At 38.7% G+C, this 18,493-nt stretch overlaps 1 protein-coding gene across 2 annotated transcripts in view; it reads left to right on the top strand.

Annotated features, from left to right (window-relative positions):
- LOC139719325 (protein kinase C delta type-like) overlaps positions 1-18,493 on the top strand; it is a 74,460-nt gene extending 55,967 nt beyond the window's left edge. Inside the window, exons 4-18 of one of the 2 annotated variants that reach the window (XM_071630740.1) lie at positions 43-112; positions 1,544-1,733; positions 2,220-2,254; positions 2,979-3,064; positions 3,944-4,073; positions 4,957-5,054; positions 5,980-5,994; positions 9,845-9,936; positions 10,464-10,587; positions 12,371-12,544; positions 13,359-13,450; positions 14,115-14,316; positions 15,096-15,284; positions 17,247-17,375; positions 18,253-18,493. In XM_071630740.1, the coding sequence (XP_071486841.1) occupies positions 43-112; positions 1,544-1,733; positions 2,220-2,254; positions 2,979-3,064; positions 3,944-4,073; positions 4,957-5,054; positions 5,980-5,994; positions 9,845-9,936; positions 10,464-10,587; positions 12,371-12,544; positions 13,359-13,450; positions 14,115-14,316; positions 15,096-15,284; positions 17,247-17,375; positions 18,253-18,396 (1,770 nt within the window). In that variant the 3' untranslated portion in view covers positions 18,397-18,493. The remainder of the gene's footprint in view (positions 1-42; positions 113-1,543; positions 1,734-2,219; positions 2,255-2,978; positions 3,065-3,943; positions 4,074-4,956; positions 5,055-5,979; positions 5,995-9,844; positions 9,937-10,463; positions 10,588-12,370; positions 12,545-13,358; positions 13,451-14,114; positions 14,317-15,095; positions 15,285-17,246; positions 17,376-18,252) is intronic. The other variant, XM_071630741.1, reaches the window with a different exon arrangement.

Genomic DNA, 18,493 nt, shown 5'->3' with positions numbered 1-18,493 from the left:
GTCTCTTTTCTCAATCCGTGTTCTATCTCTCTCTCTCTCCAGCTGGAGTTAAAACCAAGCGGCCGCCTACAGGTCCAGCTCCGATGCTTTCCCGAGGAGGGATCAGGCGGAGGTGAGGAGATCATGATGAATGCCTGGAGGGGGTGGGACTTCTGAACAGCCAAGCATACAAACTGTCTGCATGCTCTCACATACCCCTAGCCCTCCCCTACCCTCCCCCCCCCCCCCCCCCCCCATCCTCCCACCAGCCACTTATATGAATAAAAAGTGAAACAAACCAAACCAAAGCAGGATGGGGAGAAAATCAGAAGTAATTGAAAGATTCAAAGAAAACATTTTGCTCCACTTTGTATAAATACAATTGGCTCTGGCCAATACCAGGGACTGTCAAGACTGTTGGGGTTGGTATAGTCATGTTTTCAGGAAGTGTTGTAGGAAATGTTTTGTCTGTCCACACAATGAATGGAGTTTACAACTCTCACTTTCTTCTTTCACTGTACAAGAAAAAGAATGATTGTCTTGTTCAGCTCTCATCTCACCAGAAAGTGGAATCTGATTTACATTTCATGTAATCTATAAGTGGAAATCTTTGGGCACACACAGCAATTATTCCAGATCAGGAAGTTCAAATGCCTGTTTGAAGAATGAATGATTCTACTAATGGGAGAGAAAGGGGGGGGGGGGGGGGAAGGGGTGGGAGGTTGCAAAGGGTGGGGGGTAGGAGAGGAGGAATATTAACTTGTTACCCAACTGTAATTAGAGATGTACCCTTTGACTATAATAGTTCTGGGGGTTTTTTTTTATGACTACCAGTGCTTCTCTTGATTGCAATTTTGGCATTAAAGTTGTTAATTGACCAACTCAAACATAAGAAATATTTATCAGCTCCTGGAGTTTTTGTTGTATTATGATGTTAGGAAACATCATCTACTCCATGTAACTGTATTGTCTGAAATTATTCACCTGAAATTTTTTTTGTGAATCTTATTTTTCTTCCTTACTCCTCACTTTTTTTTTTTGCTCAACCAAACTAGAATGTAGACAACAGCATGTGATTTTTTTTTTCCTTGGGTTGGGGGGGGGGGGGGAGCAGACATTAAGATCTGCAAAATGGTACACAATCAGAGTTCAGGGAAACTGGTTTTCAGGAGAAATTAGTCAGCGTTTAGTTTTCACTTTCACTTGACTTTTCTGGTGATGTTGAGTAAACATAGGACCGTCAAGATTAAAGTGTCCTCTCACTCTTAAATAACAGATACAACTTTATGGTCTACAAATACCAGTTAATCTTTTTTGATGTTTTCTCCTTTTTGTTGTTAGTGCCGTGGAAATGACGTTTCAATCCTATCAAATTCTCTCTATTGTTGTGTTTTATTAAAGGAAAGAATTGCCATATGAATTTTGTGGATCATCATGGTTAAATCCCCTTTGGTGTACACTAAACATGTACGTTGCATTTCTGAGTTTAAGTGTGCACACTATGCATCCCATTTTGCTTTACTATTAATGATGTTTTGGTGCATTGGTCACTTTCTGCGGTCAGATGCCATGTCCAGTGTAAGAGCCCCGACTCGCCAAGACACCAGCATGGAGAACAAGGATGACACAGGTGGGCTGACCCGTCGCCGTGTGGCCATCCGAAAGGCCAAAGTTCACGAACACAGGGGTCATCAGTTCATCGCGCACTACTTCCGCTCTCCCGCGTACTGTTCCTATTGTAATGAGTTCCTATGGTAAGTTGAATGATGTACAGAGAGGTCCCCAAAGCCATAAAAGAAGACATACATGTATCCTTAATGTGTACAAAAAGTTGCAGTTTTTTAGCAGGTCAATGAATATTTAGGCACAATATAGCCAACAGTGCCTATAGGTTAGATTGTTTGAATGTTAGTATTCACTAACTTAAGCATCACGTTGTATGTCCTCATTATCTCTCACTTATTTTTTTCTTTTTACCATATCTGACCCTCACTGTTGAAGGATGAAGATTGAAATGAGTGACTGTTAGATAATATTCAAGTGCAATTACATAGAGCATAATCTGAGATGAATGCTAAAATTTTGAAGGCTGATGACACAGTTTAAGGTTAGCACAAACTGTTTAAAGAAAGAATGAGCTTGGGTGAATACAATTTGTAGTAACTACAATGTGACAGCTATTGAATGTACGGAATACCTGTTATCAAGTTGAGAGTTTTCTCCATTTTGTTTTGTGACAGGGGTGTCGTTGGCAAGCAGGGTTACCACTGCCAAGGTAAGACTTTTTATTTTTACTGATCCTTCAAAGTCTTTTGCTTTCCATGAAAGTCATGTTGTAACTTTGTTTCTAAAAAAAAAAGAAAAAAAAAGATTAAGAATCACATGTGACTGCCTCTCTCAAAACCCACAAAAGTAGACCAAAATGAACCTGCACTTTTGACATAGCTTAACAGGGTTAGCTTTAAGCTTCAGAATATGTTACTGATGTAGTACTCTATTGCAGCATCTAGTAATCACAGTTACCTTTTATTCAGCAGCCAAGCAGCAGCCAAAGGAACCTGGAGAATTTGAGATACTGCTGTGAAAAATGTACTTTTCAGAATATTCAATATTTGTTCATTTCTCTTTGAAACTGGCCTCAGATCTCATTTTCATATATCAGTAGTATCTTGCAATGAAAACATTTCCATGTGAAAAGACTTACAAATGGACTGCTTTTTTTTACTTTAATTGGTGAGAGTCAGAGTTGAATAATGAAAATGTCTTTTGATCTCATGATCTTGTTTTAAAGTGCACATACATGTACTATTGTCATATGGAAAAAAAAGCCACATACATTGTAAGGTATATCTTACTAAGTGGTAAAAAAAAAGAACCCAAAGCACAACAACATCAAACAAAAAACCCATGCAGTTATCATGCTGTTTTGATGTGATGCAGTACATAACTTGATTCTTCCTCATTAAGCTCAACTTTCATGACTATTGTCATCTCTGCAGAATGCGAGCTCTCCGTTCACAAGCGATGCTTCGATTCAGTGCTGAGTAAATGCCCGGGTACTGGCAAGGACACGATGGAAACAAAGGTATCGCCATGGAAACCATTCACGCACACACTCTAGACTGCTCACTATGATGTGACGTGAGATGTGTATCATCAGATTACTTGAATATCAGAAAAATCTTTCCAGTCCATTTAGAGACGTCTTCTATATAGATGGTCTAGTGACATTAACTTATGAGGTCATAAAGGCGTGGAGACAATCTGGCACAGTTTTGGTATAATAGTTGACAGCGTCCTCAATGCGCACAATGCACTCATAGCACTGTCAAGCTGTGTTTAAGCAGTCAGTGCTGTGAGACGTTTCCTTGATTCCAAATACTGTTTCAGAAAGAATTGGTAGCAATGTATACAAAGACTATCACTCACAACACATGATGCACTATTTGTGATAAAGTGTGTCTTATTTCTTTTTGTTTTTGTTTTTTTGGTGTGGGTGTGTGTGAGTGTGCATTTATTTATTTATTTACTTATTTGTTAATTAATTTATTTATGTACATGTATGTATGTATGTATGATTGATTGATTGATTGATTGATTTTTGATGATATGTCTCTCTTAAGGACACATTTTTTCTTATTAATAGTTAAAGGATTATAGGGCAGGGTAGGTATTGTTATGTACATAAACTCAAAGAGAAGAATAGGCCTATATATGTGCTGGATATAAGCTCCAATATCTTTCATCAAGCAGATAGACATCACTTAAGTGTCACCTGAAAAGCAAGATTTTTTTTTCCTCCCAAGACCTTAACCCATTGAGGATGAGTCCCGAGTATACTCAAGCAGGTGTCTATGGGAAATGCGTGTTGTAGCAAAATTAGCCCGTCCTTAATGGGTTAAGCATGTTAATTACCAGGTAGTCAGCTTTTGTGTGTTTATTCTGTTGTCTTCGTCCCCCCCAGAAACTGAAAGAGAGGTTCAATATAAACATGCCGCACAGATTCAAGGTGAACAACTACAAGAGCCCCACCTTCTGCGACCATTGTGGGACTATGCTCTATGGTCTATTCAGGCAGGGTGTCAAATGTGAAGGTGAGCGTTTTGAGTCACCCGTTACTGTCGTTACTTGATGTCAGAGCTGGGAAATTCAAATTTTTATCATGGCCTCTGGTATAGCAAGGAGTAGAGGTTCTTCAAGCTTGCTTGTATTGAGCCAGAAAAGAAAATTAATAACATTATAAATTAATAAACATTAATAAGAGTGCTCATGTTGTACATTAATTTTTGTTTACGTTTCAATTTCAATCTGACACAGAATTTTTGTAGAGCCACAAAACATACTGTCTCTGATACGATATAGCTTTAATTTCCATAAATTATATGCAACCATGCATTTGATATTTTACACAATGATCTTTTAAAATACTTATTTCATATGAGTTGTTGGGCTGAATACATGGTCCAGAGGCTCCACATTTACTTATACCGGTATATAGGATAAGAGATATAGTTTCAATTTATGAAAGAGTGTAGCTATTGGCATGCCACACAAGTAGAATAATTCAACTAAACCACAGCAGTAGATATATCAACAATGTATCTGTTAACAGAATGTTGATATGACCTTTTTTTCTCTCTCTCTCCCTCTCTGTTTATCCATCCATCTATCTATCTATCTATCTATCTATCTATCTATCTATCTGTCTATCTATCTGTCTATCCATCTTTCTGTCTATCTCTATCTATGATTCCATCTATCAATGTATCTATCTTTCTATCTATCTATCCTGTCATTCTATCTATTTATTTATTTATCTATCTATCTATCTATCTATCTATCTATTTACCTATCTATCTCTCTCTCTCTCTATCTATCTATCTATCTATCTATTTATCTATCTATTTACCTATCTATCTATCTATCTATCTATCTGTCTGTCTACCTGTCTGTTTTTCTGTCTCTCTGTCTCTGCAGTGTGTAATGTGAATGTACATCATAAGTGTAAAAGCAAGGTGCCCAACCTATGTGGTGTCAACCAGAAGCTACTGTCAGAAGCCCTCACAAGTATTGAGGTGAGAGAAACATGGCGTGTGAAATGGTCCTCATTTGGGGGGAATCCAAAGGTAGTCTGTTTAATACATATTCATGAGGGAGATTGTCATGATATGTTTTGGCACAGGCCACAGTATCGAATGATTGACATTATTGCGTCATAGGACAGGCCCAAAAGACATCAGGTGGTCAGCAATGGGTGCATCATAGTCCAGATTTTGAACCCCTTGCTGGGAACGTGCGACAATTTTCACTTCTTGATGACACAGTCTGATGCATTTAATTGAAAGAATCTGTCTATCTTCAGCTGACAGTAAGTTACCTTCAACATAAATGCAACCATGTTGATAAATCTAACATGTGTGTGTTATGTTTTGTTTTTTTCAATCTGCTAAACATGACGGTTGCATCAGAGGACTTAACAGCCCCTTTTAGGTGAACTTTAAGGAGAAGGAATGCCTTTCTTCTGTATACGCTGTATATATTTTCCCATATAGGCAGAGCTTGACATTAGCAGTGGGGCCACTAAAAATTGGTGTCTGGCCATCAGATTGAGCTTTTCATGGCTTAATTGGGCGACTAAGATTCAAATTGAATTGTTATTTTGCTTTTATTTCAGGCCACCAAAATTTCAGATTAAAGATTTTAGTGGCGTGAATGCACCATCAGACAATGAAGTTAGTGTCAAACCCTGATATACACATGTATGTATAATGTGAATGGTATGTAAATGCTACAGCATTTTAATCAACACCTGCAGATGAACTCTTAAAAATGATCTGTGAAATGCAATGCATTTCCTCAATGAACTTCTTCCTCTTTTTTTCTCACAAATATATATCAGGATTTCTTTCTATGTAGAATTAATCCTCTGATGATACTCAGTCTTAATCTTTTTCTGAGCTGTATTTTTTTTTTGTCTTATATTTTGCTCATATGGAATAGGTCACCAGATCTATGGTAAGAAAGTGATTCTGATATTTACCCCTATTTCACATGCCTCATGAAAAAAAAAGAAAAATGAAAGAACTTGCCACCTGTGTATCACTACTGTTACAGCAAACCAAACCCATGCGAGCGTTCTTCAGTTTGTGCAGTTTTGTGATTTAAAAAAATCCTCATTTCATCATTTCTAGGCAGACAGTACCATTTATTAAAGATGCTCGTAGGTATTATATCTGCTGGGCTGTGAAGGTATATCAGCACTAGGTACAGCATGACAACGCACACAATTTAACTATGACATTACTAGTAACAGCGTGTCCCTGATGAAATCTTTGACAATGGATCCCGGCCAATAAAGATGCACAACTAACAGAGAAATATATGCGGCATATTGAAATAATCTAAACTTGTGATTTTCGAAGAATGAATGTTATGTTTTGGATGATAATTTGTTTGGTAACTACAATTTCTGAAGTTTTGATGATATAATTTTTGTGTGCACATGCTGCATAAGTGCACCAATATTGTTTTTCCTCACAATAGTGTGGTGAGTAGCATTAATTTTGGTGAGAAATAATGCTGGTTTATTTACTTATTTATTTATTTACATATTTATTTATTTATTTGTTTATTTATTTATTTATTTATTCATTTACGTATTTATTGTAAGCTGTCATGGTGTATACACTCTCAACTTTTCAAGCAGTAAAATATGATGACATGCATAATCTGTTTGAATGAAAGTTCTTTAAAGGATCTAACGTAAATGTGCCCCCGATTTCCCTTAAAAAAAAAAGAAAAATGAACACACTAACATCACAACAGAGTCCAGTTTTTTTTCTCAGATAGTTGTCGCTACAGTGTCACTACAATGACCATATTAATTAAGTGATCATAAGTGGCAGCTTGACATAAGGTAATTAGTTTATTTGTTTTGTTTTGTTTGTTTATTTGGCTGTTAAGTTTTCATTTAAAGCATCGTTGTATCTGAGTCTACCTGATAGTTTGGCAGTTGATATTTTATACCTTTTTTGCTCTGAAATGTAGAGTGAATTCCCTTTTCACTCTTTTTGTTGTTCTAAATAGGACTCGTGCTTAAACCATTATATATTTTTTGCCTTCTATTGTTATATGATAGCTTAATTTAGTAGTTTGTTCCCATGTAATTTGTTTTGGTGTATCGTAAGCAATGTTCATACTGTTAAGTGCTATTAAACAATAGTATGCATTTTTTTGCCATATAAAAGCATATAGTTGACTATATTACAAAGGCATTCTCAGTCCAATGATTTTGCATGGCATGAACCATATTGTTTAATAAGAAAAAAAGAAAATATACTTCTTCTGTCAAAATCCCATTCTGTGAAAACATGCACTCTCTTTTTAAAAGGTTAACTAGTTCTTGCTGCAGCTCAATACATTTGTAGGTTTCTGCTTGGAATACTACTACAGTAGTCGTTATGCATTCAAGGACAGAGTGCTGTATATATACCACAATCACTTGCATATCCATGGCAGACTCCATTGTCCATCTGAGGAAAACATAGAAACATATACAGTGCTGTATAAAACATTACACCACATGCTTGTGTGTTTCATGCCATAATCACAAAATATGGCCACAAATATCAAACTGGTGTTGCATACATTTTCATTTCACAGAGAGAAAGAGAGAGAGAGAGAGAGAGAGAGAGAGAGGATGATATTTGAAGTGATAGTGGAAAAGTGAGAAAAATGCGAATGACCCACAAGTAGCTTAATTGACAGGAGTATTTCAGAAAAAGAACCAGAAGTAAATTATTAGCTATAATTGCTCTTAATGCCAAATATGCTTCAGAGGCATAATTCAAACTTATTAAGACTAAACAGGTGTGCATGAGTGTTCAGTACTTGACCCCTAATCAAAGGTGATGCAGAGAGATGACAAGAAACATCTTTTAACCTTCCACCCACTCCCCCTCTCTCTCCCCCTCCACCTCCTTACCTACACCGTGAAAAGAAAAGGCTGATAATGATAAACAATAAAGGAATTAAGGAGGCACAATTTTACCTGTGTTTATTTGGTTTATGTTTTGCTTGTTTTTGCTATAACTCAGAATTTCTCCAAGATATTTATTTCTTAACATCCTTCCCTCGATCCCCCTCCCCAAAAAAGAACACCTGGTGAATAGAGGATGGAATCGCACAAATTGCACAAAGTACATAATTTGTTACTTACTAATTTTACTCGCATGTTTTATGAGCTGCTTCAGTCTTCTAAGAAGTGAGAAAGAGTTTATCTTGCTGCAGCTCATATGCATGAAATGAAAGGCATGTTAAAACCACATTTTAAGCTGTAACATGGTATTCTAAATTCCATTTTAAATTAGTGTGTAACAGACCACCATATATAGGGTATGATTAACTCTTTCACACACACACACACACACACACACACACACACACACACACACACTTATTCTTGATATTTGTGATGTAGATAATTGATGTTAAAGTTCATTGTTTTTGTACTGTTATTTCGTATTTACCATGGTAACATACATCTACTGGAGATGGAAAGCAGCTGTGTGTATTTCCACTCTATAAATTGCTAGAGAGTATCAAAGTGATGATGTCACGGTCTTTTGTTATAGCTTGGGTTGAAACCAGGTGCAAGCATGGTTAGGAACAGTTAGTGTTCTCAGATATTTGGGCCAGATGAGGATGTCGGGAACCAGACTATGGCTGTGACATCACATTTTGGTACTCTTATGACAAAAAAAGGAATCATCATCAGTCCAAAGGAAATCTGTATGATTACAGGCAAGCATAGTTCAGGACTGTCCTTGAGAGGAGATGACATGGGAGTAAGATCATCAAGTGAAGATGGCAATTTCATCAATTTCATGGTTACATGTATTCCTCTTCCTCAACCATTCAAAAACATTTTAGTGTGTACACTTTTGTAAATCGATCATTCTTTTTTAATAGTCTAAGTGTACATTGTGTATTAGTCTGTGTCCATGACATTATCATGATGTGCATTGCGTAGTGTGCATTCCATCATGTATATTTCATCAAGGGCATTACTACATCACAAGCATGTCACATCGAGTATGTAATTGCCGTAGCTCCTAGACTTTCATTTCACAATGTGATGGCCCCCAGTAGATCTCATTTCTGAGCATTGATGTATTACTTATTCAACAGATTCTGGTTCATCACCCAATCTGTAAAATGTGTAACTCTTGACATAGTTGCTGCTTTAGATTCAAATCATTTTTCACATTTTAGAGACTCGGCATATGCTGTCGTTTGCTCATTTTAATGCTGAAAATCGTATTGCTTGTGCCAGTCAATTTTATATGAGAGTGTTCCTGAAGCTAAAAAAAGTGTGACTATCTCAAATGCAAGGCACACCAGTCATGTTGTTCGGCAAATGTGTTGACAATGCAAGTGTATCTCACAGTAATAATAATAAAAAAACAACAACAACAGACCCCCCCCAAAAAAAAGAAAAAAAAAAAAAAAGAATGATGAAGCTTTGATTTTAAGAAGTCAGAAAAGTCTGATACAGAGTATACTTTTGATCTTACGAAGTCAGGAAAGTCCAAATAGACATGAATGTTTTCAATAACTTATAGCAATCTACCCAAATCCTGTAGATGGTACATACTAAATTGTGGGTGAGTAGTTCATTGTCTCTACGAGGTAAGTAGAAATGCTACATCAGTACAGCTAAGGAGACGTAAGTTTGGAATGTGTAGGAAAGTGACAAGAAATGAGGATATGACAAAAGACCTCTATCCTATTTTCCAAGTTATCTAGTGTATGGAGGAACATCAGTACGATAACTGGTTGCACTCTTTTGCTTGAATACTCGCAGAAAGCAAGAAAGGTAGCGGGACCCGGGGCCGCGGGCAACGGCCAACTCACATTCCCCCCAGTGGATCCAGACGACGATGAGGATCTCGATGAGTAAGTGTGATGGCAATGTGAATGCAGTTGGGCAGGGTCAAACACTTGTAGTGTGGACTATGTAGTGTGGGTTTACTCACTGGTACTAACCTTTAGCCCCCCCCCCCCCCCCCCCCCCCCACACACACGTGTTGCCAGTATAACTTAATCTAAATATACCACGACACATATTCGTAAAGTTCCCTTATTTGTTTGAACAAAAGTTATTATCAAAATATGTCATTTGTGAGCAACTTTTCTGTGTTTGTAAGATTCTGTTCAGAATTGCTGCGAGTTACCTCTTGGCTGCACCAGTGTTTCTCAGTCCATGGACAGACCATCTTTGTTTCTCAATCAATCAGTTATCAATCACCTAAAAGCAAATTGAAATTGTTACTAGAGGGAGACATGTTTTATTCTCATGTCATTGATTTATCAACCCAAAATGTACTATACTTTCCTCATGTGGAGACTAATGCTTTATTGATTTTCCCTTCCTGCACCCCTCCAAACCTCCCACCCCCCCCCCTCCCCTTTTAACTCTCCAGGGCAGTGTATGAGCCTCTATGGACCACTGATGGGCCACCTGACAAACCTACTAGTCCACCAAGGAGGTACGCCATTGAGGACTTCCAGCTTCTGAAAGTACTTGGAAAGGGGAGCTTTGGCAAGGTACGTGGTGTCTCAGTCTGGTCTAGCTGTGAGATATAAGGGGCAGATACAATAGTAGTGGTGTCCTTTTGTTTGTTTTTTGTTTGTTTGTGTACTTAGTAAAGTAAATTTCAATTCATTTTTTAATTGTTTTCAAGTCAATTCTTGTTGTACAAGAGTGCTTGTTGGAGGCACAGACTTTAAATGTCTGTGCCAGATTTCTTGACATTTGGAAATGTATTATTACCTTTGCCAAGGAGGTTATGTTTTTGTGAGCATAGGTTTTGTTTGTTTGTTTGCTTGTCTGTTGCAAAATAACACAAAAAGTTGTGAACAGATTTACATGATACTTTACAAGAAAAGTTGATAATGACACGAGGAACAGATGATTAGAGTTTGGTAGTGATCCGGGATTTTGTATAAATTTTTGAAGAATTTTCTTAATATCTTTTGGCAAATAGGGTCAATGAACTTGGGAGTTCAAGCTGCGCGTTTTTGAGGTTTGCATACGTGCACTTAAGCGCATGCTCTGCTCGAGGCGCCACGCAGCATGCAGGAAGCTGATGAGGTAAACACAGGGCTTCTTTGGGTAAATTGCAGAGACTCCAACTCTCCCGCTTTCGACGGGAGATCTCCCGCCGAAAACCCATTTTCACAAAATCTTCCGTTCACCGCTTGGATTTGATTTCTCCTGCCCTTGCTCTGTGTCACCCGCTTGTATGGTTTTGTAGATGCCAGTCAATTTCATAATACACATGCGTGAAGAGCATCTGCACATGATATATGAAATGAAGTTTTATTATTTAAAGCCAAAATATATTATTTGATTCATAGAATTATTGCTTACTTAGTACCATCGTATGTTGAAAATAAGCCTGAGATAGCACGAGAGAGCATCTATAGAACCCTATTATGACCCAAGGGGCTTCGCGCACATCAAGTTGGAGTCTCACGCTTGCGAGGGGTTCAGGTGGTAGAATCTCCAGATCATCAGGTGCTTGGAGTTGGAGTTTCTGCAATTGGGCAATATTCAGCATGCATGTATGGGTGGAAATGAGCTGCGTGATGGAGATCTGCGCTCTCCGAGTGCTTTTCTTAGGTGCGAGTGTGATAACCCTTTACGAAGAGAAGGTACATGTGATGTTATTGGTAATATTGACCAAACATGGTTGGAAAAAAGTGTCTGTTTGGTGCTCCTGGTTAATGGAACTGTCTGGATGGCATTCAACAAATCACCATGCCAAAATGTAAGCCTTGTGGCCTTTCACCCTCAAAACTCTTACACTTTATTTGTGTTTAACAAGACATAGACATGGTTTACATGATACTTTGTGTTTTTAGTGGATTTTTGTCAACCATTTGTGATATTACATGCCTGAGTTTGTGTTGGTCAGTTGTTGTTTTTTTAATAATGTCATATCAAATTTCCTTCACCACGAAGTGAAGGAAACAAGAATACACAGTGTTGTGGCTCAGTGGATAGGATTGAAGACTCTCAGATTTGAGGTTCTCTGTTCAAGTCCATTGGCAGCAGTAATAGTTCTCCGAGCCAAGACATTTTATCCCTGCCAGCTGGTCATTGGGAGGAGACTAGCAAGAGAAATCATTTCTGTGACTTACATTGTGTTTGATAATCCCTTGATAGCTTCTTTACTTGAATGTGTAGAGTGATATCGAAATCCATTCCAATCCAGGATTAATAAGATTGGAAGAAAGAAAATAATAAGATGAATGAAGTGGCATATTATACCCAAAGTGCAGTGTCATATTCCGCATTTTTTTGTTTTAATTTTTGCCCCCGCAGGTGATGCTTGCCCAGCAGAAGGGGACCAGCAAGTTCTTTGCCATCAAGGCCCTGAAGAAGGAGGTGGTCCTGGAGGATGATGATATAGAGTGCACCATGGTAGAGCGTCACGTCCTGGGCATGGCCTGGGCACACCCCTTCCTCACGCACCTCTACTGCACCTTTCAGAGCAAGGTCAGTCCCCCTCTGCCACCTTCCAAGATGATTATGTCTGATCTTAAACTTGAATAGGAGTCATATCGAGGGGAGAAGAGTCAGGACTTTTCTGTCTCTCTATGGTGTAATTCAAGATGCCTTTTCTTTCAGAGTTCGTTAATTACTTATTTTAATTCGTTATTATTATTATTTTTTGGGGGGTAGAATTTGCCCATTACAGAATGCATGGAGTTTCGCATCAACTCATGATATGTGTGTAAATCTCAAAATATGTATGGGATTATGTTATGTTTCAGTCTGTACTCATTCTGTCATTACTTTCCTTTTATGTTGGAGAAAAAAACTTAAATGGATGGTATAGGTTTGGTTGAGATTGAGCTTCAGGTTTCTGAAATTTTTGAAAGATAATGAGAAACCATGGCACCTATGAAATATGAAAGAGCATACAATTTTAAGTGGAATTCAAAGTTAATTTGATGAAAATCAATTTTGAATAGCTGAGATATCACAAAACAAAGTGGTCCTAATAAAAGGTGGATCTCATGCCAAAAGAGATAGGATAGAGTTGACCCATTCCATACCGAATTCTAAAATCCCCATAGACTTAATATGCAGGCCACCAGGTTCCCGTACGGAACGGGTTAAGAAGAGAAAAACATAAGGTATGTTCTCATTGGAGAAAAGCTGTGGAGCTTCCTGTGAGCTGCTCTTTTGATAGAATTGTATCAATTTAAGCTATTCATGTTGCTCTTTATACTACATATATAGAATCTCATCGTCAAAATATTCCAACACCTCAATGTTTCTGCTGCTTTTTTCTTCATTTCTGCAGGAACATCTGTTCTTTGTTATGGAGTTCTTAAACGGTGGTGACTTGATGTTCCATATACAGTCCTCGATCCGATTTGAGGAGAAGAGAGCAAGGTAAGGGTTATATGCCATGGTAAGCTGTTGGCTGTTTTGAGATTCGGGTACAGCCAAAACAAAGCACCACGACACAGTCAGGACTGTTTCTTGCTAGTGGTACTGCTTTAGATTCATGCAATAAGTAGAGACATACCAGCAGTTGGTATTTCATCTTAGTGGTTTGGGATAAGATTTATTGGTGTAGGGAACTGGCCATTTTTTTCCCCCTAACAATCATGATAATAACATGAGAACATTTGTTTATTCTGTGACAAGTTGATTGAAAGATGGCTTGATGCTGAGAAGGAATTTACATGTATCAAAAATATTTTGGAATGTTTTCTTCTCACCACCAGATTTGAGAAGCAGTGGGATATTTACTGTAGGTCTCTCTATTTAAAGACACTGAAAGTGCTCTGAGTGAAGAGCTTCATCTCTTAACCCGTTGAAGACTAGTCCCGAGTATACGCGAGCAGGCGTCTATGGGAAATGTGTGTTGTAGCAAAATCAGCCCGTCCTCAACGGTTTGAAGAGCAGACAAGACTTTTGCAAGCTTCAAGAGCCAGAATCCATGAAAGACATGAGAGGGTAGTTAAAAATATATGGTGTTAGAGAGAGAGGGGGACACAGTTAATCAGAGAAGAGAGAATATTATGTATTTTTTCATCTGCCACAACGACAGATTCTATGCAGCTGAGATCATCTGTGGTCTACAGTTCCTGCACAAACGAGGCATTATCTACCGCGACTTGAAACTCGACAACGTCCTGCTCGACCGAGACGGACACATCAAGATCGCAGACTTTGGTATGTGCAAGCAGAACATCCAGGGAGACCAGAAGGCCAGCACCTTCTGCGGTACACCGGACTACATAGCTCCTGAGGTATGAGGAAAAATTGCTAAACTCGTTCTTCGTATTTCCCCATTGCCAAGTGGCCGACATTACCTCACACATCATCCTGTCTTGTCAACCATAATTCAAACATTTTGGTCTCAGGGATGATTGTGAGTTGAATAGTCACTCATTTTTGAGTGGTAATAATCAACAGGATTCTCAGTTAGGTTTTCATTTTTTGTCTCTGATTTTTTTTTTGTTTTTTGTTCTAAATACAGTTTTAGGGATTGCCAAGACTTGCTTATATTTACCTTCGTCAAGGGAGGAGGTTATGTTTTCATTACCATTGGTTTGTTTGTCCGTGTGCAAAATAACTCAAAAAGTTGGAAACGGATTTCGATGAAATTTGCAGGAAAGGTCAAGAATGACTCAAGGAACAGATGATTAAATTTTGGGAGTGATCCAGAAATTTTCATGGATTTTATGAAGGATTTTCAATATTTTGGCAGGTAGGGTCAATGAATTTGGGAGTTCAAGCTGCGCATTTTTGAGGTTTTCATGCATGCACTAAAGTGCGTGCTCTAGTTTCTGCTAGGGTGAGGTGCGCCGCGCAGCTAAGGTTTATGACGTAACAGCTTCTATATTGGGAAATCGTTCGATTTTCAGCATGCATACGAATGGATGGAAATCACTGATCTCCATGGCAGAACAAGATAATTATTGGTGGAAATTATAGCTACTTGGCGGAGGTCTGCGCACTCAGAGTGCTTCTCTGGTTTGTGTATGTCGTCAAATATTCTTGAATGTCAAACATTTTTTTTTTGTAGATTCTGAAGGGCCAGAAGTATGCTGCCTCGGTCGATTGGTGGTCATTTGGGGTCCTTCTCTATGAAATGCTGATCGGCCAATCTCCGTTCCATGGCGAGGATGAGGACCAACTCTTTGACTGTATCCTGCATGAGGCACCACACTACCCCAGATGGCTGTCCAGGGATGCACACTCGTGTCTCCTTCAGGTACGGTCGAGATGGAGACTTAGCCTGTCTATTGTTTAATAGTGTCTTGGTACGCAGTATTGTACATACAAGTGAACAATCGTCAACCTTTAGTCAATTTCCTCTAGTGGAACAGTGGGTTGACTGTATGCCAGCAATCCGTGTGAGTCTACTATCAGCCACAACCATCAATTACACAGTTGTCCATGGTTTCTGATATCTCCCCACATTGAGCCAGTTTGCATCATACAGATGTAATGATAGAAATGAAACAACACAAGGAGAATTAGATCTTTTGGATTGTAGAGATTTTTTTTTCCATCTTATTTGCATGTTTTGACCCCTGTAAATATGTGTTTGTTAAAGATGTTACATCATGACAGAGTTAAATACTTGTATATACTGCATATAATGGATTATTCTATCATTTTGTCATTGCAACTATAAGTTCTTCCATGCCTTGGTTATCGCCCCCCCCCCCCTTGCCCACAATCGGTTGCACCCACAAAATCCATGCTTCTGCCTCACGCAAGACGTGCGTTATTATACAAATGATGCACAGGATAGAGTGTGTTAGTGTGAGCGTGGTGCACTCGATGGTATTTACAATTGTGAAACATGCACGAGGCGAAGCCGAGTGCATGTTGCACTACATTGTAAATACCCGAGAGTGAGCTACGCCTCCACTAACGCCACGAAATAATCCTGTGCATCATTTGTTTTATAAAATGGGTCGAAAATTCGAAAACTAACATCATTTTTCAGCGTTTTTCACGTACCTTTGTGGGTCAAGACGTCCGAAGATGTTCGTCCCAAACATTTACGCACGTCGCACTCGCGGAAGTCCCGCACATACAGTATAAGTATAATGGGGGGTTGGGTTTCCGGACACTTAAGTTCCCGCATGAAAACTTACTTATTTTACATAGAATATGCACCCTTTACCTTAAAGGACAAGTTCACCTTCATAAACATAAGGATTGAGAGAATGTAGCAATATTAGTAGAACACATCATTGAAAGTTTGAGGAAAATCAGACAATCCGTTCAAAAGTTATGATTTTTTGAAGTTTTTGTGCGGTACCCGCTGGATGAGAAGACTACTGCAGTGTATGAATAACTTAGATGTCACATGCGTACAACAATATAAGGAAAATATAAAGAGAATTTCACAAACTTCGATCTTTTGAAAAAAGTACACATTCCCCTGACTCGTTACCGATACATGTTATGGGTAATATTATTCCCCCTGCCCTTAGAAAGAGGCAAGTCAATTGCTCTTTTATTATGCGAAAAAAGTGAAAATATGTTGAATTTTCTTTTATATTTTCTTTATACTGTTGTACGCATATGACTCACAAGCTGTAGTAGTCTCCTCATCCAGCGGTTCCAACACAAAAATTTAAAAAATTCATAACTTTTGCATCGATTGTCCAATTTTCCTCAAACTTTCACTGATGTGTTCTACTAATATTGTTGCATTTTCTCAATCCTTATGTTTATGAAGGTGAACTTGTCCTTTAAAGACTTGATATAGACTCCTCATATAGGCCTACTAGACAACATACTCTTAAAACGGCGTGAGAATTAACTGCTAAATCGTTGGATTTGCTCTTCAAAGTGACTCCATGTACGCGTCCGGTCCCATAACGCTTGGTCTACTGTACTGTACAAAGTGTACGTATAGTAAGAGTATATGTACGTACGTACGCCACACATGTTATGCACAAGGGAAGACAGGCCAGCCGGCCGGCAGCCCGAACTAGAAGTTGTTTACAGGATTGACAGCGCGTATGCATGCAATTCATCAAAGGAGCCGCCGCGCGCACAGACGATCGGCGATCTACCATAGGATTACAGGCAGTGCAATTGTACTGAAGTAAAGGAAGGAGGTGTGTCTCATTTCAGCGCTTCCTATTGGCTACATTCTTGAACCCATTTTATAACATGTTGATGTTTATCAATTTGTTGCTTCTCTCTGCAGTTGTTGGAACGCAATCCAGACATTCGTCTTGGAGTGAAGAGCCAGATCCGTGCGCACCCCTTCTTTAGATCCATCGACTTCGACAGGCTAGAAAAGAGGGAGATTCCGCCCCCATTCAAGCCCAAAATCGTAAGTAGTGCCGCCCGCCCATTGAGGTGGTAGGGGAAAAACAAAACAAAACCACAAAAACAAAAAAACAAAACGAAAAATAAAACCAAAACAACAACATCAACAACAGCAGCAATATCATCAACAACAACAACAAAATGAAAGAGTTTCCCTTTTAGTCTAACTCATGAGACATTAACAATGAAAAGTCAAAAGGGAGATAATACATACAGCACCAAACTAAAGAAACATTGCTTTGTTGACTTGATCCTTCGACAGAACACAGCTCCCTCCATATATTACAGTACTAAGATTGGGTTGTTATTTTCTTTTACTATTTTGCTGGTTTGCTTTCTAAGTTGTTGATGTGATATCCATCATCGTCTCTCAATTTGTACATATTACAAGGTAGTAAACTAGACATAATTAATCCATGGAGTAATGATTGTGGACAATAAAAGAGAAGAATTGGTTGCATTATTTCGATTTAGTTTTCTCTAAATTTTTGCGACTCATTCTATGACCAAGAACTAACAGGTATCAAGAGGGGCCATGATATGAGACTGAACTTCATTTCAGCTCAGGGGTATTATGTACTACACCAGTTCTGGTGGAAATGAAAATTGTGAATATATGGATGATGAGGGTAAAAATGTAGGAGTGGTGGGGATGAGTCTCAGGGACATGGAGAGGAGTGGAGATTAGAGGAGAAATTTTACTGGTCTGTTAATAAGGGTGACTGAGATGATCATGATAGATAAGATGAGCCTGTCACTGCACCATGACCACAAAGACTTAATCAGATGGTATTGTTATTATGGTCTAATTACTTAAACATTACATATTGTATTTTGACATCTGATTTTCTCTCTGATTTTTTTTTTTTTTTCACCAACAGAAAGGTGATGGTGATGCTGGCAACTTTGACCCAGAGTTCACCATGGAGAAAGTGGGCCTCACCCCGACAGATACGTCCATGCTGAGCTCCATCAACCAGCGCCAGTTCCGCGGCTTCTCCTTCACCAACCCGACCATGTCTTGAGCAGCAAGATGGCCAGTGTCACCCCCTTTGCTCCCCCGCCCAAACAAGCACAACGTACAGTATTTTCTATCATGTTCCCCCCACCCCCACCCCTCCC

This window comes from Diadema antillarum, unplaced genomic scaffold (genome assembly GCF_040938485.1).
Source record: "Diadema antillarum isolate AM-2024a unplaced genomic scaffold, OU_Dant_1.0 scf00000109, whole genome shotgun sequence".
NCBI lineage: Eukaryota > Metazoa > Echinodermata > Echinoidea > Diadematoida > Diadematidae > Diadema > Diadema antillarum.
The sequence above is the reverse complement of the archived record's forward strand: the minus strand, read 5'-3'. Positions and strand labels throughout refer to the sequence as shown.